We start from the raw sequence: 26283 nt of genomic DNA on the forward strand, positions 1-26283 counted from the left end.
TTGTGGGATTCTAATGTACTGATTTATACCTGTTTTAGGTGTTTCTTTTCTGCTTTTTCTTTTAACTAGTATAATTCCGTGAAACAAAACTCACACATTCCAGGTTTTGTGATAGTAGCTGTTAATGCAAAGTCACCAAGCAGCCGTATCTATTACTTGGAAGTTGGAGCAGGCAGGGATGATAAATCTGAAAAGAGCCTTGACTTGTTTATCTGTAGCATGCTGCTAAAAGTCCTTATCCCTTCTCTGTTGCCTTACTCTCTATTAGAAATCCCAATTCTAGGGGTGCCTGGGTGGCTCAGTGGGTTAAAGCCTCTGCCTTCAGCTCAGGTCATGATCCCAGGGTCCTGGGATCGAGCCCCGCATAGGGTTCTCTGCTCAGCAGTGAGCCTGCTTCCTCCCCTCTCTCTCTCTGCCTACTTGTGATCTCTGTCTGTCAAATAAATAAAATCTTAAAAAAAAAAAAATCCCAATTCTAGTTCCAAACTGCTGTAAGTCTTGAGAAATTTTTAGTTACCTGGTTTCTAGAACCCAGAGTTATTGGGGTACAATGAAGAATGCTTGCCTAACTTAGGATAACCCTGCAAGGCCTGTCTTTTTATACAACAAAAATGCCATTTATCCCACATCTCTGTAGTAGACACTGTATCTCGATTTTCTGAACATGCTAGCTCACTAGCACGTGTGACTTTTTTCATTTGCTACCCGTGGTCTTATTATGAAGCAGGTAGCTGGGTTTCCTTTTCTGAGGGATGGGCCCCATTATTTTGATTGCCAATTTGGAAGCCAGCCACCATCGAAAACCTTTAACTTTCTGCAACAACTGTTACCCTCCTTGCTGTGAGTGCTACAGAAGAGTGGCTCTCCCCGAACCCAGACTTCTGTCTGGCAGGGGCTCTAGGAAAACCAAGGCTCTTCAACTGTCGTAGAGATGGGATAGCGCACCATCTAGAGAGTAACCAAACATCTTCATAACTTTGAAGATTTTGCAGCATTGAAATAGCAGTGGTCATCTTCACTGCTGCAGTGGGCAACGAGGCGGGAAGAGAGGGAAGCGGCCGGGGAGGGGGAGAGTGACAGAGTTTGAACGAGAAAGAATGAGGAAAGGGCAGTGACGCCCTTCGAGAAGGGACTGTGCTCATCCTTCTTAGCGCTGCTTTCGTGGTGCAGCCCTCTGCTCAGGAATATGCAGTGACTCTCGCCAGCAGCCCAGGCAGATCTACACATCTGGGCCTGACTTCCGAGACCCTTTCAGATTTAGGCTCTTCCTATTTATTATGTGCCGTTTCCCAATATTTCCTCCTGGATTCGAGGTAGCCTTCTTCTAATGTTATCGTCTTAGGAGGAGAAGTTGTTTTATTATAGAGAGATAAGAGATGCATTAAGAGACTTGAAAGCAATAAGTACTATTTTTTCCAGTTACATTAAAAGAGGCAATGAAATGACTTAACTTCAGTCACATAAAACTTAAAACTGTCATCGATGAGATTTTTTTTTTTTTTCCTGAATCAAGATTCTTGAAGCCCATCCCTGCTACACGCACAGACTAAGCAAAGCACATACTCACCTCAATTAGAAGTCTGGCAGCATGTGGCTGTGAAGGGACACGTTTGTGCGGCATTCGGAGAGGCATAATTAAGAGCGCTAACTAACAGTTTCATTCTGCAGGTCCAATCTGACTGTAACGTGTGATGTTTACATAGAGACTCCTGAGAAGGGAGGCGTGTTCATTGCCGGAAGAGTAAACAAAGGTGGTATCTTGATTAGAGGCGCCAGAGGAGTTTTCTTCTGGATTTTTGCAAATGGAACCTACAGAGTTACAGGTGATCTAGGTAAGTGACTTCTGTAGCACATGACTCGCTATGACATATGCCACGGTGAGCTTGTCACTTACTGTGTAATGAGAGAGCTTTACCTCAAGGGGCTTAGACGTCTAACTGGGAAGAGATTCAGCACATGGAAGCAAAAACCAAATGATTCAAAATTGGAGAGTTAATTAGAGAGGCAGCAATGTAAAAGGAAACAGTGCCCAGCTTTTTCAGGTAGAGCTGAGTGAGGCTGTCAGGGTAGGATTCGCATAGACTGGGGTGAGGTGGACGTAGTAGGGAGAGAATGACCGGGAAACCCCATAAATAAAAAGCAAGACTACAAGAGCGTGCTGGTGTGCTTACGGAAATACAAGGAGAGGGGTTGGTCTGCTTAAAATGGAGAAATCCTGTTTCCCAAATTATTGAATAATTTGAAAACAGCTTGACTTTTTTACATTTATCTTGAACAGCCCTTGTCTTTGTAGAATAGTATTTTATCCAGGATAGGTGCTTAAAATATGTCCGTGTTGAATTCTAATTCACTTTGGTGTTGGTACATCCACTCTGTTGAAAAAGACCGTATTGGTGCTGTGTCTTCCTGATTGCTTGCCTCTTGACTTCCCCTGCATTTGTGAAAAACCTTCTCTCCTATGCCACTCTTTGCCTCTGCCTAAGGTGGAAAGGGCTCCACAAGTGAAAAAGAAAGAGTGGGTTATAAGGACAGTAGAGTAGGACTGCAGAGTCATAGCATGACCCATCTGGAGCGTTCCTTGCTGACTGTCCAGTCCAAACCAGAGAGGTTAATTGATTTGCCCGAAGTCTCAAAATGAGCTCGTAGCAGAGCTGGAACTAGCAATTTACATCCAGGTCTTTAGTCCCCACTGTTCTTATGTTTTAAACTGCCCACTCAACATCTTATTCTGGTTTCTCTCAGGCATTCAAGTATAACCTATCCCCAAATTAACTCATTGTTTTCTAATTCTTAGTTCATGCTATTCTCATGTAACCAGTTAGGCCAGCTAGAAATCTTGTGGTGATCTTTGACCACTGCTACTTATTTTTATCCAGTCCAGTTGAGTATAAATCTGTGCCTGAACTGTAGAAGCTGACACATTATACTGTGGTTGGTTTGTGAGTTTAGTTCACTGGTTCTCCTGTGAACTCACATAGAATATGTGGCCCAGAGGAGGATCCCAGGAATGCTTGTGGATTGCATGCCTGAAGGAAGGATTTTTTGTTTTAAATCAGTGGTAGATCTGGAAATGTAGATCTTTATTAAGGCTTACTTTGTTACATATAAATGCTGCCTGAGAACCCTAACTGAGCTCTGTGATTCTGTGCTTTTGATTTTAAAAATATATCAGGATAATCTTTCTGTGTTGCAGCTGGATGGATCTTATATGCTTTAGGACATGTTGACGTTACAGCAAAAAAATGGTATACACTCACGCTAATTATTAACGTAAGTAATGCTGACCAGCATGCCTGGAGGTAAAATATTTTCTTGTGCCTTTCTGGCATTTTTTGTTACCAGGTAAGAGGGGAAAACTGTGATAAATGTAGTAATGGAAACAGGCAGGGAATCTGCTAGGAAGCCAGCAAACCAGCAGACCCTAGGGTGATAGTGTGTGTCAGGGTAAGCCCGCAGGAGAACCGCCAGCTGTTGAATTTATCACTCTGCAGTTTTTTAAAATTTTGGTTCTGTTTTTTAAACTCGGGTAATTGGTAGATAGTCAATAATTGAATCAATTTTTTTCCAAGTTGGCTGAACCAGGATTATAAATTGGAGCCTATAAATTTATTTTTGGTAGTTGAGAATAATTTGGTTTTCAGTGGTAAGTACAATTTTTTAGAAGTTGGTTTCCATGAAGACCCTTGTCAAAGGAGATACCAGATTAATTGTAGGATCACAGCATCAAAACATACTTGTCCAGATCCCTGGGTGATCATGAGTTATTGCTGGACGTGCTGTGTGGAAACTTCTGTGTCACACAGGGCTGCTCTCTGGCTATTGGGTTCTGCCCTAAGTTGGTTTAGGTTAGAGCAGCAGCTAAATTATGGAAATCAGATACTGTTTTCAGGTTGTTCGTGTCTCTTCTTTAACCACCCAAAATGACTACACGTTTTTCAGGTGGTAACAATACGTTTTGAGCACCTGGTTTGGGAACAGCATTGTGTGTTGAACTCTGTCACCCTCGATGGGCACAGCTTTGTTCCCAGTTCTTCCCTCTCGTGGTGAACGGAGGCATCTGGGCTGGCTTGATATGCACGTGGAGGGGAGGGTCTGCTAGCTGCCTCCGGGGCCGTGTATGCTGCTGTTTGATTAGGCAGATATTTAGAAATGTAACTGTGTTTTGAATTTTGACAGGTATTGCCCTATTGCTAGCCAAGCTGTATTCAGTTTTATAGCAGTTATAATAATATTTGATATTACCTATTTTTAAGGATTATTTTTCAAACTAATTGATATGATTTATATTTCCATGGTAATTAGGGAACTTTACCCCTTACTATGTTTATTGGCTATTTGTATTTTTCTCTCTTCTCTGAAGTTACCCGTTTGCATTCTTTCCTCATTTTCTTACTGTATTTTCTTTTTCTGATGGATTCATATGAATTTATTATATATTCTGAGTGATGACCTGTTGTCTGTTATGTGTGTCACAGATAGTTTTCTTCTGTCCTGTTGTGTGTATTTTTTGCTTACGGTATGTTTCATGAATAGAAGTTTTAAATTTTGATTCTGCCAAATATTTCACTTTTGTTCATGGATTTTGTGTTTTATTTAAGAAGACCTTCATCTTTCTCAAGGTGAGGAACCTTTTTTTTTCCTAAAATAAACAAAGTTTAGGATTTTTTTATGTTGAAGTCTTTTTTTTTTTTTTTTAAGATTTTATTTATTTCAGGGGGGAAGGGGCAGAGGCGGAGGGAAAGAGAGACTCCCAAGCAGACTCCTGCTGAGCAAGGAGCCCCGCATGGGCCTGGACCCCAGCTGAGATCATGACCTGAGCTAAAATCAAGAGTCGGATGCTTAACTGACTGAGCCACACAGGCACCTCCCCGCCGTGTTGAAGTCTTTAATACATCTGGAATTTACTTGTAATCATAAGGGATCCGGATGAGCCCAATATAATTTTTTTTCATAACAAATGGATGGCCATCATCATTCATGACATAGACTGTCCTTTTGCCTATGATTTGAAGGCCACCTTTTTGATGTAACAAATCATCACATGTGGATAGGTTATTTCTGAACTTTGTTCTTTATATTGGTTTGTCTTTTATTATCCAGTATCACACTTTAAAGTGTGTTGACTTTCCAAAATCTTGGATGACATAGCTTCCTCCCTTGTTCCCTTCAGGTTCTTTCCTGACCACCTCGTATAAAACAGCACACATCTTCATTTCTGTCCCTCCTCCCTTAGGGAGTGAAGTGAGCATCCTTTATTTATTTTATTTTTTTTATTACTTATTTGAGAGAGAGAGAGAGAGAGAATGAGCAGAGGGGAGAGGCAGAGGGCCATGGAGAAGCAGATTACCCACTGACCAGAGAGCCCAATGTGGGGCTCGATCCCAGGACCCTGAGATCATGACCTGAGCCGAAGGCAGATGCTTAACCCATGGAGCCACCCGGGTGGCCCTTAAGTGAGTGTTGGTAGCCGCAGGCATGTTTGGACCAGGCAGATCCATGTGCCGACTGCCTTGCTGACACCTGCTGACTCCCTGCAAGTTCTTCACCTCTTTGAGCTTCTGTTTCCTTATCTGTAGGAGGAGGATAGCTTCTGTAGGTTGTCTTAGGGTTAGATCGTGTTTTCTTCTTTCCTTTAATACATGTCTGTTAGGCACCTTTTATATGTACTTTCCTAGATGCTAGGGATGCAGCAGTATTGAATAAGACACACAAGGTTCCTGCTCTCGAGAGCCTGTATTCTTCTAGGACACGCGTTGGCAAAGTCTTTCTGTAAAGGGCCACACAGTAAATATTTTAGGCTTTGTGAGCCATCTGGTTTGTGCAGCTTTGCTCAACTTTGCTTGTATCGTGAGAAAGCAGCCACGGACAGTAGGTAAAGGAATGCATGTGACTGTGATTCCAATAACGTTTTATTGATAAAAATAGGTGGCTGGCCTGTGGGCCAGAATGGCTGTCTTGCTCTAAAACAGTAAGAAAATCAAACGAATCAATCAGTCAGTTAATTTGTGAAGAAAAAAAAAACAAAAATGAAACGGGACAATGAGATAAGGTAGCTCCCCTGTCAGGATTCTCCAGGTCCAGAGACCAGGGAAGGACTCTGAGAGTTGGTGCTCTTTGAGCTGAGGCATGCCTGGTGGGAAGAGTGTTCTGGGCAGAGGATGCTGCTTGTGACTGGGCTGGTGTGAGGAGCAGCCTGGAGGCCAGCGGCAGGCATGGGGAGTGGGTGCAGGGCACCTGGGCCATATGACTGTGTGTTGGCTCTGGGTTAGTAGTCCATGGTGGCCACTTTGAGGGCTGCGGAGAGCTGTGCACGTGTGTGACAGCAGGAGTGTGGGTTCCCTGAGCGTAGAGTTGGACAACTGAGATTCGGGTTGCAGCTCTGCTGGTGAGCTGTGATTTTTTGACTTAGAGTCTCATGTCTCCCTATCTTTCGCCATAAGATGAAAGAAGAAAATGAAGGCCCAGCGCATTGTAATTCTCTGACATAAAAACAGATCTTATTTTGGTCCTCAGTCTCGTGCTTTGGATCTTTATTTAGCTCTTCGCCCTTTGAAATTAGCCACTTTTACATGTTTAGCTGCAATTGATATTCTGGGACTATATGCTCCTAAATGTGCCGTAATAATGATAATGAGCGCTAGTGTTTACTATCCGCTGTCTGCCGGGCACTTGGCTCTGTAGGAATGGCAGCTGTCTGAAGAAATTATTTTATCTTTCTCCGTCAGTGACCAGTGAGTCATTTCTATGGATATGTCCCTTCTTACCCTCTGATCTCCCCGACTGCAGTCATCAGTTTAACTGATGGTTACTGTTTTTCTAACCTAAGGGTGGGCTCTTCATGTGACTTTGAAGTGGTATTCTGTACATGGGGTCAAAAGGACTTAACTAGATGGATGGTTTGGCTCCAGTAGCCGTGTCGAAAGAGCTGGTGCCTGTTGGACAATGTGTGTGTGTGCAAGTACTGGTACATTACAAATATTTGTTTATTTTAGTGGGCTTTTGTCCAAAATTTTATGATGCTATGGAAAGTTGTACATTTCTGTAGGTTTTACAGCATCTTGGTGGGGTACAAGGAAATCCTCCTCGTGCCTTGGAAACTCTTTACATACGTAGATAAGAATTTCCTCTGAGAGAGTTTTTCCCGTGTTTCCAACTTTTGCTCAGACTGTGGAATTAGGTTTTGCCATGGTCTGAAGTGAGAAGGATGTTAGCTCCACTGACTAGATTGGCTGTACACATTATGAAACAGACCTCAGAGAATCATTTGCATATGTCTTCAAGGGGTGCATTTGTTTTTCCTCCAGGGCCGGTTCTCCTCTGGCATGCTGAACGGCCAGTATGTCTGGACGGGCATCCCTGTGAGTTTCCCGAAGAACGGCTGGGCTGCCATTGGAACTTACTCCTTTGAATTTGCACAGTTTGACAACTTTCATGTGGAAGCCTCAAGCTGATATTCATGGAGCACCATAGAACCACTCTTTGGATTTTCTTTCTTTTGTTTTTGGTTTTGGTCGAGATCCAATTCTTTTGATGGATCAATATTGAGCCTCTTGGAGGCTAACAATAGTGAAGAGTAAACGGGGAGAGAAATACATGTTTACTTGATCTTCTGGAAGATATTTTTAGAACTAGTGCCCAGGGGAAACCGATGAATCTTGAACATGACCTGATACGTCCCCTAAAATCCAAGCTGTGCAGCGGTCCTGTTGTGAGGAGTGGTTTGGGTGGTTCACACCTCAAAGCCTTGGCATTGACGCTGAGGTGGCCGTCTTCACTGAATGAGCAAGGGATGACGTGGATGGCGGTAACTCGATCATCACAGAAACGGACCGTGTGTCTGAGTGAGCGGATGGCCTCGTCCAGAGGTCACACCCCACCGCAGGGAACTGAAGAACACTGCAAGTGCTGCTTTTTGGAAACTACTTCAACACATTAATCTTAACACTCTAAAGAGTATTTTTTTTTCTTTTCCTTTTTACGATGATGCTTTTGAATTATAGATATGATGAGTGGATCATTTGAAAAACGCCTCACTAATAAACTACCTCTAAAGCTAGTCCTGCAGTAATCAATGTGAGCAGATTAACTGGGCTGTCCGCAGTTTTTAATTCTTTTAAATCCAACCTTTAGTCTTGTAACCCGTAAAGCTCTCTGTGAACATTTTCCCAAGTGGCTGGAAGGAGGACAGAAATCCCACGTGGACACGTGGGCCGTGCTGTTCGCGAGTCTGCAGGCGAAGCTGTAGCAGTTCTCTGGTGTGTCATTTCATGGTGCCTTTCGCGGCCTGTCGTCTTGTGTGCCACGGGTGAAGGACTAACACAGCTCAGGACTTCTCCCTGTGTGTGGAAGAAGGGGAACACTGAGCTTCTGCCAGTTCATAGAATTGGATCATCCAATTCTAATCATCATGATTAGATGCATTTATTTCACGAAAGTACAAATGTGTTTATATTGAAGTGTGGGGAGCAAATTTCTCATGCAGTATAATTTATATGTAAGCATTAATGAACCTCCTAGAAATATGTCCATTGTTCGTGTCAATAAAGTAAATTCTAGAATTCTCTAAAGTGAAAGTTCAAAACTTCACTGGACTAATTCTATGATTTTGGAATTTGTAACGGATTAACATAGGCTAAACTGACATGAAGTTTCATATTTCTGTTAAAGACAAGAAGCTAAATATTAGAATATATCTAATAGAGATATATTCTCTTATAGAGAAAAAGTTTTAATTAAAACGAACTCTAAGTGATTTCCACTTCACGACTACATATTTTTTTAAGTTAACTTTATTGTGGTATAATTTACATACAATAAAGTGTCCCCGTTTTAAGTATACTGCTCAGTGAGCCTAGACAAGTGGATACACCCACAAAGCTAACACCCCAGCCAATAAGGAATATTACCATTACCCATTACCCATGACCCATTACCCTAGAAAGTTCTCGTGCGCACCTATGCAGTAATACCTTCTCACCTGCCCCCATCTCAGGCAACTGTCGATCAGATTTCTGTTGATACTGATAAGTTTTCCTTGTTCCAAAACGTTATAGAAGTGATAGACACTATGTACCTTTTGGCGAAGGGTTTCTTTCATTCAGCATAATGCTGCTGAGATTTGTTCATGCTGCTATGTATATCAATGGTTTGCTCCTTATTTCGAAGAAGATTCCATTGTATGGTTAAACCGCAGTTTGTCAATTTCTCCTCCCTCACTTTTTGGAATTACAAATAAACCTGTTCTAAACATTCGCTTACAAGTCTTTGTGTGGACATCTGTTACCATTTCTTTTTTTTAAGTATTTATTTTAGAGAGAGCAGGCAGAGGAGCAGAGGGAGAGGGAGAGAAAGAGTATGAAGCAGACTCCCCACTGAGCACAGACCCTGCCTCGGGGCTCAATCTCCTGACCTCCAGATATGACCTGAGTCGGACACTTAAGCAACTGCACCACCCAAGTGCCCCTATTTTCATTTCTTAATCAATACCAGAGTGAAACTGCTGTATCTTTAGGGAAATGTATGTATAGCTTTATAAGAAACTGCCAAACTGTTCTCCAAAATGCTTGTATGATTTTACACTCCCATCAGCAGTGTTGGAGAGTTCTGGTTGCTCCACATTCTCCGCAATGCTTCATGTTGTTAGTCTTTCTAATTTCAGGTGCGTGGGTGTGTAGTAGGTACATGACATGTTGAGCATCTTTTCGTGGACTTAGTCATTATATATTTTCTTTTGTGAAATGTCTGTTCAGATCTTTTGCTAAAAAATAGGGTTTTCTCTCTTATTGAGTTGTAAGAGTTCTTTATATAATTTCAGATGCAATTTTTTAAAAGGTTTTATTTATTTGAAAAAAAATGCATGAGTGGGGGCCACGGAGAGGAAGAGGTAGGGACTCCCAAGCATACTCCCTGCTAAGCATGGAGCCTGATGCGGGGTTCAGTGTCATGACCCTGAGACCATGACCTGAACTGAAACCAGGAGTTGAGGCTTAAATGACTGAGACCCCTGGGTTTACCCAGATGGAATTTTAAATCAGATATTTTATAAATAGTTTTCTCCTAACCCATATCTTTTTAAGAATACAAAATTTTGACTTGGAAGTACAGTTTTATAATTTTTTTTTTCCTTTTAGGGTAGGTGTTTTTTTGGTGTCCTAAGAAATCTTTGTCTATCCTAAATTCACAAAGATCTTTTTCTTTGTTTTCTTCCAGAAGTGTTATATTTTTAGCTTTTAAATTCAGGTCTGTGAACTATTTTGCATTACTTTTTGTATATGCTGGGAGGTGAGATTTGAGGTTCATTTTTTTTCCTTTATGGATAGTCAAGTTTTTTTGAGTATCATTTGTTGAAGAGACCATCCTTTGTGAAAAATCAATTGACTATCTATGTATACATCCAGAAGTAATCACTGTATTCTGTTCTGTTGACTTGTATGTCTGTCCTTAGGCAAATACCACACTGTCTTTATTTCTGTAGCTTTATAGTCAATGTCAAACTCAGTTTAAGTCCTCTCAACTTGTTCTTCAGAATTTTTTTTGCTACTAGAGGAAAATGTAAAGTTTCCATATAAATTATAGACTCACCTTATATATTTCTGCAAAGAGCTTGGGGAGTTATTATTTAGGGTTACAATAAAATTACAGTTCAATTTGGAGAGAATGGATTTCTTACTTCTATCGACCCTTCAATCCATGAACATGTTTCACCTTCCACATGTTTAGGCTTTCCATACTTTTAGCCATTTCTGTAGTTTTCTGTAGAGACCAAGTTTTGCATGTATTTTAAATTTATCATTAAATATTTTATGGTTTTTCGATGCTGTTGTAAATGATTTTTTTAATTTCCTTTTTCAATTATTTGTTGCACATACCTTGAAATACAGTTGCTTTTCTTGTTTGACCTGTAAATACCACTGCTTGTCCCAGCCTTCCTGGTAGGGGTGCAACATGGAGTGTACCAAATGCCTCTAGTGGCCACCCACCACTGGAGCAGGCAGGAAGAGCACCCTGGCCCGAGGACGGTAAGCGCCTCTGCCCTGCAACGCCCCTGCAGTATCTCTGTGCTGCCTGGCAAAAGAAAGAGGTCTGCGGATCCCAGCTCCACTATCACAGAGCAGATCAAAATGGGCTTAGGTCCTGGGGAACCCTAATAGAAGCAGCACTATTCCAATTTCTACATTTCTTGTGTTAGTTCTGGCCATTTGTGTCTTACAAGGAATTTGTCCACTTCACATAAATTGTCTAATTTATGGGCATAAGCTTGTTTGTAATATTTCTTTGTTATTATCTGTAAGATGTTCCTAATATGGTCAACTTGTGCTTTCTTTGTTTCTTTTGATCTTTATTAGTAAGAGTTTTGTCAGTTTTATTTATCTTTCAGAGAACCTGCTTTTGGTTTCTTATATTTTTTCCCCTATTGTTTCTTCATTTTTTTGGTTTCATCCATTGCTGCTTGTACCTTTATTTTCTTGTACTGACTTTGGGTTTAATTTGCTCATTTTCTAGCTTAAGATGTAATCTTAGATGATTAGGTTGTGATTTTTTTTTTTTAATATAGACATTTAACACTGTAAAATGTGTAGAACACCAAGCAGCATCTCACATATTTTGATATGTTACATGTCTCATTTTTATTCATTTGAAAATGTTCTTTAATATCCTTTTTATTTTTATTTTTTGACTTTTGTGCTAATTAGAAGTGTTTAATTTCCAAATACTTAAGGATTTCCCAGTTTTTTTTTTTTTTTTAATCAATACTTCCGTTGTGGTCAGAGAGTATGCTTTCTAGGATTATTTTAAATGTATCTAGGCTTGTTTTATGACCCAATCTATCTTAGTCAGTGTACCCTTCAAAAGAGTACACATTCTGCACTGATTGGCTGTAATGTTTTACAAATACTAATTAAGTCATGTTGGCTGATTATGTTGTGTAAGAGTTCTATGTGTTTACTGATTTTCCGTCTACTTGTTCTATCAATTACCAAGAGAGAAGTATTGAAGTTTCCAGATAAAATTTTATGTTTTCTCTTTCTTCTTCAGTTTTGACAGCTGGACTCTTCCAGGGCTTTGCGAGCTTTGCTAGAGGCTGCCTGGGTGGCTCAGTCGGTTGGGTGTCTGCCTTTAGCTCAGGTCATGATCCCGGGGTCCCAGATCGGGCTCCCCTGCTCAGTGGGAAGCCTGCTTTTTTCTCTGCACACCCCGCCCCCTACCCACACCCCCTGCCACTTGTTTTCTCTCTTTCTCAAAAAAAGAAATAAAAATACTTTAGAGCTTTGCTAGGGCAGGAGCAGTAGCCTTGTAGCCTTTCCTCCAGGGAATGTATGGCCTTATTCCCAAGGCGAGGAATTCTCTCGGGGTGGAACGAGCATTCTGCACTGGAGCTGTTCTGATCTTGACCATCCCCAAGCCCTGTGAGAATCCTGATCATTGTACAGCTAACGGGACCCTGGTAACCGTTCTTTTCTTTGTGGATCCTTTGCCTAGCTCACAGAGTTTCACGCTGTGAATACATAGCTAAGTCTAGAGCCAGACACGAAGGGAGCCCTCGGCACATGTCCGGACCTCCTTTTCTGCAGAGCTCCCTTCTCGCCGGTGCTCTGCATTGCATGTGTCAGCCTCCTCGAACGCGGATTTTATCTTCACAGCTCTGTGTTTACCCGTGTGTACTGGAATCTAGTAAATGCCTCCAGACAGAAATTGGGGGTCTCAGGGATCACCTCTTTTGTTTCCCTTCTTTGAGGCCTCACAGCCCTGGGGTGCCTGCTGTCTAACAACCTGAAACAGTTCCCATTGTTATTCTATCATCGCTTGAGGTGGAGCTCTCAACCCATCCAGTTTAATATTTAGTCTTCGTGGACCTTTTCCAAAATCCTTTAATGCTAACACATTGAGCCCTATGCCATTATGACTTTGATGATGTTTCATGTGGAATCTTACTCTTCTGAAGTAGCGTGTAGCTCTTTGGGTATAAAGAATGTATCTCATGCCTCTACATACCGTGTTTCGGGGCTCAGTGGGGACCTGACTTCTGCTCAGGTTGATTTGAAACACTGGATTTATATGTGGTGACAGATAACCATGAATTGTACCTACCGAAGCGGATCCATCAGAGCCTCTAGGTGAAAGCGCTTTGTAAATTGCCAGACTGTCTCGGCAATTTGTCTTGACGACTCTGAACACTGTCTTGGTCCTTTTAGGCTGTTGTAATGAACTACCACAGACCGCGTAACTCAGCAACAACAGAAACTTCTCACTGTGTCCTCACACAGTGGAGGGGGCTAGGGAGATGTCTGACTCCTCCAAGAGCACTTGTCCTAGTCATGCAGACTCAACCCTCATAGCCGAAGCCCCTCCAAAGGCCCCATATCCATCCCCTTCCCATCCCAACGAGCATTAGGATTTCAACCCAGAATCTGGACACAAACATTCAGAACACAGTACATACCACAAAGTGTGGGGGGTGCCATGGTGAGAGTATGGAATTTGAGTCCTAAGGTTTGAGTTCAATGCCAACTCTGCCATTAATTTAACTTGGGCTTCATCACTTAAGCCCTCTAGTTGGAAGCTGCTGTGTGCAAAGCAAAGATCCCAGGCTGGTCACTGAGACCCCTTCCAGTCCTTACTCTCCAATTCTTTAACTTGTAAAGCTGCATTTCTTCATTTCCGTCTAATCTTGCTTACCTGAAGAGGTAACTTTTCCCCCTCTAAATCCGTAATGTTTGCCACTCATTGTTTCCCAGACTTGAAGATGATCATACAATGCCCTGAACATCTTCATTCTGGCAAAATGGTTTCATCAAGTGAAATCATGGTGCAAACGGCATTTTACCTCATTTTAAACTAATACAGATAAACCATATTGCAGGTTCCATTCCAAAGGTATGTGATCTGCATAAAAAGGACCATCTTTATCACTCTCACAGAACTGTTCATAATATACTTAAGCTGTCACGGTGTCCAAACAAGAGATAATCAAGAGGCGTGATTTAGAAACCACAGTGTCCTGGTTTTTGCTTATACGTAGATTTTTCCTAACACTTGATTTTTCTCTTGTTAATATTTAATTTTACTTGAAAGAAAGCTTGCTTTTCTTTGTATGTCAGAAGTATTACAATTTGATCATATTATTCTAAAAATAGCCTTTTGGCTTTATTCAAGCCTGTGACTGATTTGAAACAGTTCTAAAATGTGTTCTCCTTCTCCCCTCCCTTATTCTTCCCCCCTCTTTCTTCCCTCCTCCCCAACCCCTCCTCCCCCACCTTCTCTCCTCCACTCCCCCCTCCTTCACCAATAAAGGAGAACTGGATGCTCCGGAGAACGGATAATTGTTACTGAACCAGGAAAAAATGCAAACACTTTGAGGGATTGTAGGGGGTTGTTGGACAAGGAATTTGAAATGATTTTGCTCCGACAAGATATTTATAGTTTTCACATTCCTGGGGGTGGAAAACATTATAGAAATAAGTGGTTGGAAGATTATACTGAAAAGGCAGTTTATTGCTCTCTGCATCTGTTTAACAGATTGCACTGATTAATGTTTTTGAATTGTGTGGTATGTATTTAACACAACGTGGGAAGTGTTTTTAAGCCCGCATTAAAGATTTTATGTGCAAGGTGGCACCGTGTGCTTTGGGAATCGTCATGGACTTTGGGAGCTGTGGTGTTGCTGCCGTGGATTTACTGATCTGTTTGATAACAAACAGGCTGTCAGCCTCACAATTGGAAGACCCCACTAGACACAGGCAGAGGATACAAGTTCCTTCAATGAGGCAAATGGCACTAAATCTTAGCTGTGTACGGGTAACTCAGCGTGGGGCACATGGGGCCATCCTGCCAGGTGGGGTGTATAATTTCTGTCCTGAAGGCTCACAAGATTTCTCACCGGCTTCTGACAGGGGTGGGACTTGGTCAGGTTGTTTGCAAATGGGAAGATTCAGGATGTCTCTACGCACCTGTCTCTTCCCAATTGTTTGCTAGCTATGTGCGAGGCTACTCCCCAGGTATAACTGGTAACAATCTCAGAACAATCTGAGAATTTACTACTGCAGAACTAGATGAGTAGAAGGCCAGTTCCTTCGGTATGGACTCCTCCTGTCTGTCCAGGTCACAGAACCTCCAGAGGTCTCTTTCCACATACGCACTGTGATAGATTTATGTAGACTTATTATTTTTGCAAATAAAACTACTTAAGATGCTATGAAACTTAATTTTATGTGTCAACTTGGATGGGCCGTGTACTCAGATATTTGGTCAAACACTATTCTAAATGTTTTCATGAAACTATTTGTGTAAATGAGATAGACATTTATGTCAGTAAATGGAGCAAAGAGGATCACCCTCCATATTGTGGGTGGGCTGTATCCAATCAGTTGAAGGCTTCCATTTAAAAAATGACCAACCTCACTGGAAGAGGGAATTCTGCTAGCAGACTGCCTTTGGACTCAAAATGCAACTCTTTCCTGGGTCTCTGTCCTGCCAGCCTACTCAGCAGATTTTGGACTTGCCAAACCTCTATCATGCTGTGAGCCAATTCCTTAAAATAAATCTCTCTATATGTATATGGTTCTGCATCTCTGGAGAGCCCTGACTAATACAGATGGTCTTATTTTGGAAGTTCATCTTGGAAATCTTAACTGAAAGTAGATAAAATTTTCTATTTGGGATACTGCATTACATTTTCTAATAAAAATGTCACCTAGAACACGAGGATTTTGGTCTGTTTTTCATAGGGGATTGAAGAGAATATGAGAAACCTTCAATAATCATGAACATTTGTGAATGAATGTTGAATTGAAAACTTACAATTAGTCTAACTGTGATGACATTTTTCCCTCTGGCAGGTGTAAAGGATGTAAGAGCCATTAACTGAATCCTCTAAAAAGAATGCATATGGCTTGCTTGCTGGATTATGGTGATATTTAAGTAAAAAGTTTGTTGAAACATTGACTTTTGAAAATTCCTCTTTTGCATGTTTCAGTAGCATTTTACTCCCACCTATTCCTTTTGCTTATTGCTGTTCAGGAGAGGAAAAAAAGCACCTGACACTTTCCTTTCCAGAAGATGTGCTGGAAAGACCAGTTTACATGCTATTGACCGGAATTCAGTAAAATTCTAACTGGAGTCACAAGACAGGCTAGGAAGCAGGTCTTCTTGCTGGGCACCTTGAGACTTCAAATGAAATTGGGGTTTGGTTACTAAGAATAAAAGGGAACATGAATGTCCAGGCAGGTAAGAAACAGCCTTTGCCACAGGGGCCTAGTTTTATTAATGTTATCTGGTGGAGCCTGGGTAGCTCAGCCTGTTAAGCTCCAGACTCTTGGTTCTGCTCAGGTCGTGATCTCAGGGTTGTGAGATGGAGTCCCATGTTGGGTTGAGTTGGACTTGAGGTGGGCTCCGAGTTGGGCTGGCCTTGGGCTCAAGGTGGGCTCCGGGCTCAGTGGGGAGTCTGCTTAGGATTCTCTCTCCCTCTTCCCCTGCCCCTACGCCTGCTCTTTCTCTCTCTTTCAAAAAATTAAAAAAAAAAAAAAAAGAGTTTAAAAGCTCAATCTGTGGAAGAACATTTTGCCTAGTTATTTTCAAGGCTACTATCTTAAAGCCAGTGGACCAGATTCATCATTTTAGGAGGGACCTCCCCCAACTCCCACATTTGTTTCTACGGGAAAAAGCACTGGCCGGCAGAGACATCACCTGCCGCAGCTTTGTCCTTTTGCAGAGGAAGACAGCAGAGCCCAGGGAGGTGAGTTTGACCTGCCTGAAGCAACACCGCCCTGGGAAGGCTTCCTGGAGGAGGCAGTGGGCCATCTCAGGCTGTGTCTCTGCACCTCGATCCCCGTCGTTGCAAGTTTAATTGAAGTCAGAAAGTCTTCTGGCCCTTCTTCGGTGCTGCCTGGATTGCAGCGAACCTAACTGCACATACCCGCCCTTTGGGAATCGCCCCGGGAAAAGGCTGCAGGCCTGTGTTCTACCACTCACACTATTCATTTTTCAGCAGTGCAAGGATCATTCCCATTCTCAGCATCTTGAAATAACAGCTGGCATCTACTGAGAATTAGTTTGTAAGCCCCATGGAAGCGGGGATCAGTTTTGATTTCACGCACTGCTGTATCCACAGTGCCTCGCGTAGTCCTCGATGCGGAATATAATACAAGAAATCAACAGCAGCCGCGTGGGTGGAGGTCGTGTTTACGCAGCGGCAGACACTGCGTTAAGCGCTTTGCACCGGGTATCTCCTTGCATCCCTGTTGCAATCCCATGAGGTAGGCAATACTTGAAACTAAAACTTGAAAATGTGCCCTAGGATACAAACATAGAACGCGGCAGGGTCCTGGCTGGTCCGTCTGACTCCATGCAGAATTGCTAGGGAAGTTGGAGATTTGGGGGTTGCCACTGATTATCACAGAGATGTATCAAACTGTCAGATTAACTACGAGGAATTTGAAAGCCCGCTTAGTTGACATGTTATCCAGCACTAAAGAGAAGTTATTTTAACCTTATTTAAAAAATAGCAGAATAAAATAGGAAAAGGCCAACCAATGGGACAGCGAAAGATAATTGGGCATATTTCTGGGGAACAGTGAGGTGGAGTGGAGGATGGTTATCGACTAAGCTTCTGTCGTGTCGGAGATGTCAAGAGACTTTCTCCTGAGCCATACATTCTGTTTGAAAATGCCACCCTGTGGTGTAATCACATCTAGAGCAGAGATGAAAGGCTCAGAGATCTTACTCCCAGGATTCATTTCCGGGACACTCTTTCAAAGGCCGTGGGACGTCTGCGGGGAGGAGAGCCAGGAGCTCTAGGAGCCATCTCTCCGACGTATCTATGTCTTAGGCCTTGCTTCTCCACCTCATGGGGAAAGAATTTTTCTGTTTTTGTGTATGAGGTTTTTTTGTTTGTTTGTTTGTTTTCCTTTCTGTTTGGCTTGAGGCATTTTTAATGCCAGAAACCTGTGTTGGGTGAATACAGGATCCTGTTTCTCAGACCCGTCCGGAAAGACTTAAGCTGTTGTGTTTGGAACAGAGAATCCTTGATGGAGACCCATGGGACTGACGTGGTCTAGGGGTCGGGTCTTCGAGGGGTGGGTGTGGGTTAGAGGCCACGTGGCTGCACACCTTCAAAGGTTTTGTGTCTCTTTCCCTCCATTTTCTGGAGCCTAGTTCTCATCCGTGGGGACATGGTGGAATCGTCTGAAGAGACGGAAGCTACTGATGCCCAGGTTCCACCCCAAAGGTTTGGGGGAGGAGTCCGACACTGGTACTTACTTTAGAAGTGTGCACTCGCCGTGCGTGGTCCAGGCTGAGTCCTTCCTGTGGCCTCCCGAGGCTCCTGCCCTGGCAACCATTGTCTTCTTTGCCTTGTCCCCCTTCCTGTGTTCTGACTCTTCTAGCATGCGGGCTGCTGGTTATACTGGGTGGCATTTCCAAGACGGTCAAAAGAGTGTGTTTGATTGGGGTTGAGGGAGGGCGGGCAGGGCGCCTTCTACAAAAAGCCCGGAGTGAGGTGTATGTTATAAGAGACTGTTTTTCTTTTTAATTAGAAATGAATGAATGAATCTCAGGGAGGAAAACAAAACAAAACAAAACAAAACCCAAACAAGTGTGAACTAGGAGGGTTTTATAGTTTTTCTCTAACCAGTAAATCTGAGGGCAGTTTATCTCCTAACAAATGGAAAAATTAGGCCCAATGAATGCTTTTCTAAGAAAAGACTTTCATAAAGTGGACTCAAGAGGAACTGAAAACAGGAGAATGACCAATGATTGTGATGGAAATTGAGCTATTTGCCATGAAATGTCAGGTACAAACAGTTTCCAGTTGATAATTTTAAATTCTTGAGGATCTGATGGTTCTTAGGCTCATTTAAGAGTGTTCTAGAGCGGGGCACCTGGGTGGCTCAGTTGGTTAAGCGACTGCCTTCGGCTCAGGTCATGATCTCGGAGTCCCGGGATCAAGTCCCACATTGGACTCCCAGCTCCATGGGGAGTCTGCTTCTCCCTCTGACCTTCTCCCCTCTCATGCTCTCTCTCTCTCACTCTCTCTCTCAAATAAATAAATAAAAAATCTTAAAAAAAAAAAAAAGAGTGTTCTAGAGCAAAGAAAACAGAAGTAAATCTTCTGAATTATCTTTAGGAAGCAAGAACAACATTGGTATAAAAGAATGGGACAGGATGGTACTTAAAAACAGCCAAGAATCTAACATTCCCCAAGAACATTGATAAGAAAATTCCAGCTAAAGTTTAAGCACATAGAATCCAGCAAGGCGGAAAAGGAGAGGCCCATGGCCGAGTGAGGTTCGCTTAAACCTCAAAGATCAAAGATGGATCAGTAGTGGAAATCTGCTAATGTCTCTTTTGATGGGTAAAGGACAGGAAAAGGATGTTGATTTCAGTAGACGTGGTGAGGACGTAGACCTTGATGTAAGTTCATAATGTTCCAGATACACAAAACAGTAAAGTGGTAATAGATCATATTAGGGAAATTTCCATGAGTTATTTCCATGACGCTTAGTGGTAAAATAGTTCAGAACCAGTTTCTGAAGTTAGCAGTGCACGGGATGCCCGCAGCAACAACCAGTCTGATTTAACAGATGTAGCAGGAAGTTTAGAGCACCGAGTGGGCAGCGTTTCCTCTGTGTTCCAGGGAAGTCATCCCGTCCTCCCCAAACCCTGCAGGAAAGATCCTGTTCTTCCCATTTTCCTGATGAGAATATAGAAGTGCAGAGAAGTAACTTGCCCAAAGTCACCCTGCCTGGAGGTGACAGAGCTGAGATTCAAATCTGTGCCAAAGTTCTTGACAACAGGAGACTTGCCTACATGGAGATTGGAAGATAATTTTGTAAAGACGGCATTCCCTTTACATTCATTAGTGAATAAAGCTATACTCCAATTATAATTCCAATATGCTTTTCTTAACTTGAGGAAGCAATTCTAAAGTGGAGTACCATCCCCCAGCCCATTCTTTTATACCAATGTTGTTCTTGCTTCCTAAAGATAATTCAGAAGCTTTACTTCTGTTTTCTTTGCTCTAGAACACTCTGGAGGCATAGGTACTCCAGCATAGCCAGAAAAAAAGCCAGTCTGTAAAGAAGTATAATGAGAAAGGAGTTTAAATTGTACTAAGACAGTGAGCACAGTAATGGCCCGGGAACGGATGAACGGAGGATATGGGACAGGAGGCCGGGGCACCGAGGCTATGCCATGCCCATGACCGTATATCTTATCTACAGTTACTTTCATGGTTCAAGGGCAGAGCTGACCAGTTGGCACAGAGACCTTAGGGCCAGGGGAGCCCAAAATACTTACTGTCTGTCCTTTCCAGAGAAAGCTTTCCACCCATTGGCATGGAATAAAGTGCACATTCAAGTGTTTATGAAAGGCTTTTAAAAATCTATGGGACTGTTTGATTATGGCCATTGTCTTATTTCTAGTATCTCTCCCTCCCCCCATACACATTGTAAGGACGAAGTAGTAATTGGATGAATGAAAGAAAAGATCCCTTTTCTTTTCTTTTTTTTTTTTTTTTTTTTTAAAGATTTTATTTATTATTTATTTGACAGAGAGAGAAATCACAAGTAGGCGGAGAGTCAGGCAGAGAGAGAGAGAGAAGCAGGCTCCCGCTGAGCAAAGAGCCCGATGCAGGGCTCGATCCCAGGACACTGAGATCATGACCTGAGCCGAAGGCAGCGGCTTAATCCACTGAGCCACCCAGGCGCCCCCCCTTTTCTTTTCTTGAAGTGGGAAGAGGCCTCATGCCACCAGAAAGTCAGACAACCTTTATAAAGGGCGGGGTCAGCCCCCTGACTCAGCCCCCTGACTCAGCGATCTCACTTCAAGACGTATCAGCCAGGGAGTGCCTGGGTGGCTCAGTCGGTTAAGCATCTCCCTTCAGCTCATCCCGGGGTCCTGGGATGGAGTCCCGTAAGGGGCTCCCTGCTCAGCGGGAGTCTGCTTCTCCTTCTCTCTGCCTGCAACTCCCCCTGGTTGTACTCTCTCTCTTTCTCTGTCAGATAAATAATTAAAATCTTAAAAAATAGATATGTCAGCCAAGGAAAGAGACGATGATCTCATGAAGTTAGCAAGAGACATTTCCAAGCATCAGAGTGTTGCTTTCAAGGTGTGGCTCCTAATTGCAAAACATTGCAAATCTCAGTGCCCAGCAGACGGGGAGTAAGGATGTAAGTGATGGTACAGTTTCACCATGAAATACACACCACCTCTGAGGAAGAGGAGCCTTGCTCAGGGACAGCGTCATGTGCCGAGTTAAGTCCACAGGCTTTGAAGCTAGAGTGCGTGGGTCCGAACCCTGACGCTTAGCAGGCTGTGTGATCCTGGAGCGCAGTTTGCCATTTGTGAAACAGCTAATAACAGTCAAGCAGACATAGCACATAATAACCTTGGTGGCTGCGGTTTTATGAGAATTAAATGAGTTAATACGACGGCTTCTTTTCCGCTCTCAGTGAATGTTCGATGTTATATTTGTTGCTCAAGATCAATGACCATGGCATGGCATTTTAAGTGATAAATTAAGGTTTGGAAAGATCAAGTATTACGATCTATTTTATATAAAAAGCAGCCTACGTGTGAGCACACACACATAAAGGAGAGAAGCAACCACAGAATTTTCCAGCGTGTTGAAGATACTAACAGAAGTCCTCTTTGAATGAGATCTCAGTGATTTGACTTTATGTGCACGGTCTTATTTGTGTGTGTGTGTGTGTCTGTGTGTGTGTGTGTATGCATGTTTCTAATGTACCACAGAGCAGTTTTCCGAAACTTATTTAAAAAACCCAGAAGGCCAGGGTCTAAATTCCCTCCTTTTATTATCTTGCCTAAAATAAGACACAACAAGCCCATTCCTGGCAGACAGGGTGCCAGGGTCCCCAAGAGAAGATGGGGGTATCACATGCTTGGAGACATATTGGACCACAGCAGGGAGCTGGGGGCTCCTAGCAGGAGGCTCCCATCACCATGGCAACCACAATGGAAAGTTGAAACAGTACTTTGGAGGGAAGAAAGCACCTTTCTTTATTATTAGGGTCATAAAAATAAGAAGCTTATAATTTTTATATTTTTTAGCAGAAATCTTCTTTCCTCCATCAATAAAGGCCCAGAACAAAAAGTCTAGTCCTCTGACGTAGGCTCAGACAACTGGTGAATGATCCGGCCCGTGAGCTCTTCTCACTAGCGGTCTTCTTTGGCAGACTTTGCCTGTTCTGATGACCTGTGAACTCTGGAGATTATTGTTTAATAAACATGTTGGAAATGAGGATCTGAATGGATGGGACTCTCTTTAAGATAGAATTAGCAAATGTTCGCGACATTTGGAAGGTGCTTTGGAGTCTGGCGGGGAGGGCACCCCTGCTTCTGCAACTCTGACCCATGATGGCCCCTCTGCTGGCAGGTGTCCCTATGTGTCTAGAGAGATGTCTTTATTGCAGGAGAGTTATAATCACCAGAAATGAGTTGTTTTGAGCCCCAGGCATGCCTCTTTTGAACTTCTGCCTTTTGATTCTAATTCTAGGTCAGAATGAACTCCCCGAAAGTCCACTACTTGTCCCACTTCAAAACTCTTCAGGTAGATAGAGGTCACTGTCATGTACTGCTCTGGAAACTGGTGTTTATTTTCTCGGGTAGGGTACTTCAGAAGTTTGTCGGTTTTAGGGGTGTGACGATAAAGCAGCCACACATCCCTTCACCATTGTATTTGAAAAGCTGATGTGGTTTCTCCTTGTCGCCCCTAACATGTTCCTTTTTATCAAGCTTTGCTTCAAAACCCAGGACCCATGTTAGACCTTTGAGAAGGTTTCCCCATTCTCTGGGGGAGTTGCCTCTCTCTGCTGCTGCTCCTTGCCCCACAGGGAGCAGGTTTGCATTCAGATCTGTCTCCTCCGTTAGACTGACAGCCCCAGAGACCATCTCTGGTTCCCAAGTACTCGTCCTTGTCTGGAATGAACTCACGGTGTGGCTGGTGCTGAGGACACGGAGACCAAGCCCTGCGCACCGGGTGCTCCTGCTGGTGCAGCCGAAGACGGCACTCGGCTCCCGCTCTGCTCGTGGTTAGTGAGCGTGTGGTTCAGTGGCTGGCAGACGATTTGTCCTCTTCCACCATCGAGGTGTCCTGGAGTCCTGAGAGCTCCAGCTGGGCGAGACGAGAGCCCTCCCTTGGGCCTCACCCATCCTCTCAGTGAGACAGTGTTGAATTCTCATGCTCTCACCCAGTTTGGTCTTGAGCAGTTAAACTGAAGTAACAGGTTGCGGTCAGGTGTGCCCCAGATCATCTTTCCCTAGAATTGCCTGCAAAGCCCCACAGCTGAGACCCAGAGATGCTAAGACCCCATGTCCTGAGCTCAGAGAACTGCCAGCAGATGCAGCCCAGCTCCACTCTGCAGGGCTTCCTGAAAGATACCAGCCGGAGAACGGGCCTGATCCTGCTGGAGGAGGGCTGGGGCGAGGGACACAGGTATTATTAGCCTCTTGGTGTGTTCGTGTGTCTGTGCGTGTGTGTGTATGTGTGTGTGTGTGTGTTTAGAGAGAGAGAGACTGTTGATAAAGAGAGGTTTCCTTTACCTCTCCTCTTCAAAATAAGGGATGGGAGACTCCCACAGCCATGGAGAGTCTGCACCATCCCTCTTCCCTCCAGTGTAGGAGCTGGTGGTCCCTGGGTCTGGTCTGTCCAAGCCCCAGGGCTGTTGGAGTGTAGAGGCAGGGACCCTGCACAGCCCAGTGATGCTGCCCATACATCCCTTGTGGGCGTGGGAGGGACAGACGCATACACCGTGGATCTAGAGCCTGCCCAGGACAGGTGGCTGGCTGCCTCCTGCGTCTTCCTTCTGGAAGAGTTGCCTTCTGGGAGAGGGGCCCCTGCAGTCTCCTCTGGGGGTGCTTAAGGAGGTGGGTGCAGGATACGCCCAGCAGGACCTCTTCATGGACAGGGACCGTAAGGACCGCTGTCCCTCATGAGACTCCATGAACGCGCTCCTGAGAGTCCATTCTGAAGCCTCATCCGGTGAAGGGGACAGATGTCCAACAAGGTCACACGGAGGAGCAGAGGCCACCAAGAGAAAGGAGCTGGTGCAGGGTCCCAGGTGGCTGGTGGTCACCTGGGGCTCCTGGCCAGCTTCCTGCCCTGACCCCACGGCTGAAGGGGGCGGACGGCAAGAGGCTGGAGGGAGCCTGTCGGAGTTGGACGTGTCGTGTCTTCAAGCACTGGAACTCTGCTGTTCTAATCATTGCTAGTGATCAGAAAGGAAGAGAACTGGGCTGAGATATTACTAAAACCCTCTTCTCTTCAGCGGAAGGAGGCCACAGAGTGGATCCTTTGGGCAGGGCAGTTACCGGCCAGAAGGAGTATATCCTGCGTTTATACCTCCCTGAGTGACACTGCCAGGGAATGGCTCGGCTCCTTCGGGTGTCCTTATAGACAGCTGGTGTTTACTATACCACCATGAGGCTGCTGGGGGGGGGGGGTTGGGTCACCTTTCCATTTTCAGAAAGTCACCCAGAAGTCCCCTGGCCTGGGGCATGAGGGCGGGAAGAGACAGGTGTCTCCGTGCCGGGGGCGTGTGGTACAGCGAGTGTGTGGGACAGGCCTGAGGGCTTGCAACGAGTGGGGTCCATTTCCTGACCCAAGGAAGGATATTCTTAGGAATGTCAGCTCGAGTCACCCCACCAGCCCGCTGGGAATGACACGTGTCCCTTAGGCCAGCAAATCACAACGGATCGGATGATTTGGGGAGGACGGGAAGTTGGAAAACCCGTTCTTCCTCGCTCCCTCCTTTTATTTTCTTTCTCTCTTCCTCTCTCTCTGTTTCCCTCCCCGTGCTTCTCCTTTGTGGGGTTGATAACAAGTGCATGCTTGTTTCTTTTCTGGTTATTGTCTGCCTCTTCCACTTGTCCCTGGGATTCTGAGAATGCAGCTACATCGTTTATGCTCAGCATTCTGTCTCCATTACCAGCCCAATGACGGGCACATGGCAGGCACTCAATCAATATTTACCAAATGAAGGAGTATATGAACACTCATTGGTGGTCATTAAAATAATGTTCTTTAAATTGCTGATTTTATTGTAAGCTAAATGTCCCGGTCTTCCTAGGCTGCGATCCAGAGTAAGATCACGATTCCTTTGGAAGTATCCACGTTGTCATGTTCTGCACTGTCTTGACCACGGGAGTCCCCTCCTCAGTGGAATTTTGGGAGTTTTCAGAGGGACTGTCTATCACCAGTGCTCAGGACAACTGGCCCCAGCATTCTCCCCTGTGATGACTGTCCCAGTTCCTGGTGACCCTTTCCAGTGGGAACAGTGCCCTGGGTTGGTGTCCCTCTGCAGCATCCCCATTCTGGCTTCAGGAGAGCAGGGACTGCCCTCTCCCCTTTGCTTTTCCATGTTTGGGCCAAGCTCTTCTTGTAATTCCCAGGAGCACATAAGAGACCCAGCAACCGCAGAGACCAACTTAAAGCCACCACTGGTGTTGGTGCACACAAACTGTCTGGCCCAGACCTGCCCTCAGATTGTTCCTCTCAGGGAGACTTTCCTGCCTCCCTCCCCACCAGTCTCTGCACAGCAGGGGCGGCACCCAGCGCTGCACTGGGAAGGCCGCAGGCATCTCCCCTCCTCAGGGTTAAGGACAAGCTTCCTTGGCATCTAAAGAGAAAAGGAATCATTTGGTTGTTTGCCTTCCTCTCATCTAATATCCCTGCTGAAAGACACACCTTATTTGCGTTATTAAATACAGCGGTCCTGAACATCGTTTGCTTTACCCCAATGTACAAACATCTCTCTCAGGGGCAACAGGCGGGAACCCGCTAATCTGTATTTTTCTAAATCAAACATTATCTTTCTTGAAAGTAAATTCAAAACTCCATTTGCAGCATCCAAAAATTTTTTATTTATTTTCAGTGAGTTCTACACCCATGATCTTATTATTACAATTATTATTATTATTATTATTTTTGCAAGATGACACTCATTTGGATATCACATTCTGATCCTTTGTTGGAACTCTGGGCACTACCATGCCCTTCTATTGGTTTATTATTTATCTACCAAATATTGATGGAACATTTACAAAATCCCTGCTCCTGTGGGTTGTATGTTCTTAGAGCAGGGATCAGCATATTTTTTCTGTAGATGGTCAGATAGCAAATTTTGTAGGGCATGTGAGCCCTTTTAGCACTAAGGCGCTGTAGACAAGATAATAAGTGAATAGACATGGCTTTCGCTGATAGAAGTTTATTTACAAAACAGGTGGCTGGCCTGTGGTACCATAGTTTGCTGACTCCTATTCTAAGCAATA

The 26283-nt window shown here is 44.0% G+C and overlaps 1 protein-coding gene across 2 annotated transcripts in view; it reads left to right on the forward strand.

Annotated features, from left to right (window-relative positions):
* The window catches only part of GALC (galactosylceramidase), a 66036-nt gene extending 56788 nt beyond the window's left edge, over nt 1-9248 (forward strand). For both annotated transcript variants that reach the window (XM_059373579.1, XM_059373580.1), the window contains exons 15-17: nt 1669-1832; nt 3194-3270; nt 7305-9248. In XM_059373579.1, coding sequence (XP_059229562.1) covers nt 1669-1832; nt 3194-3270; nt 7305-7451 — 388 coding nt within the window. In that variant the 3' untranslated portion in view covers nt 7452-9248. The remainder of the gene's footprint in view (nt 1-1668; nt 1833-3193; nt 3271-7304) is intronic.
* Nucleotides 9249-26283: the final 17035 nt, after the last annotated feature.

Source organism: Mustela nigripes, chromosome 13 (genome assembly GCF_022355385.1).
Source record: "Mustela nigripes isolate SB6536 chromosome 13, MUSNIG.SB6536, whole genome shotgun sequence".
In the NCBI taxonomy this organism is placed as follows: domain Eukaryota; kingdom Metazoa; phylum Chordata; class Mammalia; order Carnivora; family Mustelidae; genus Mustela; species Mustela nigripes.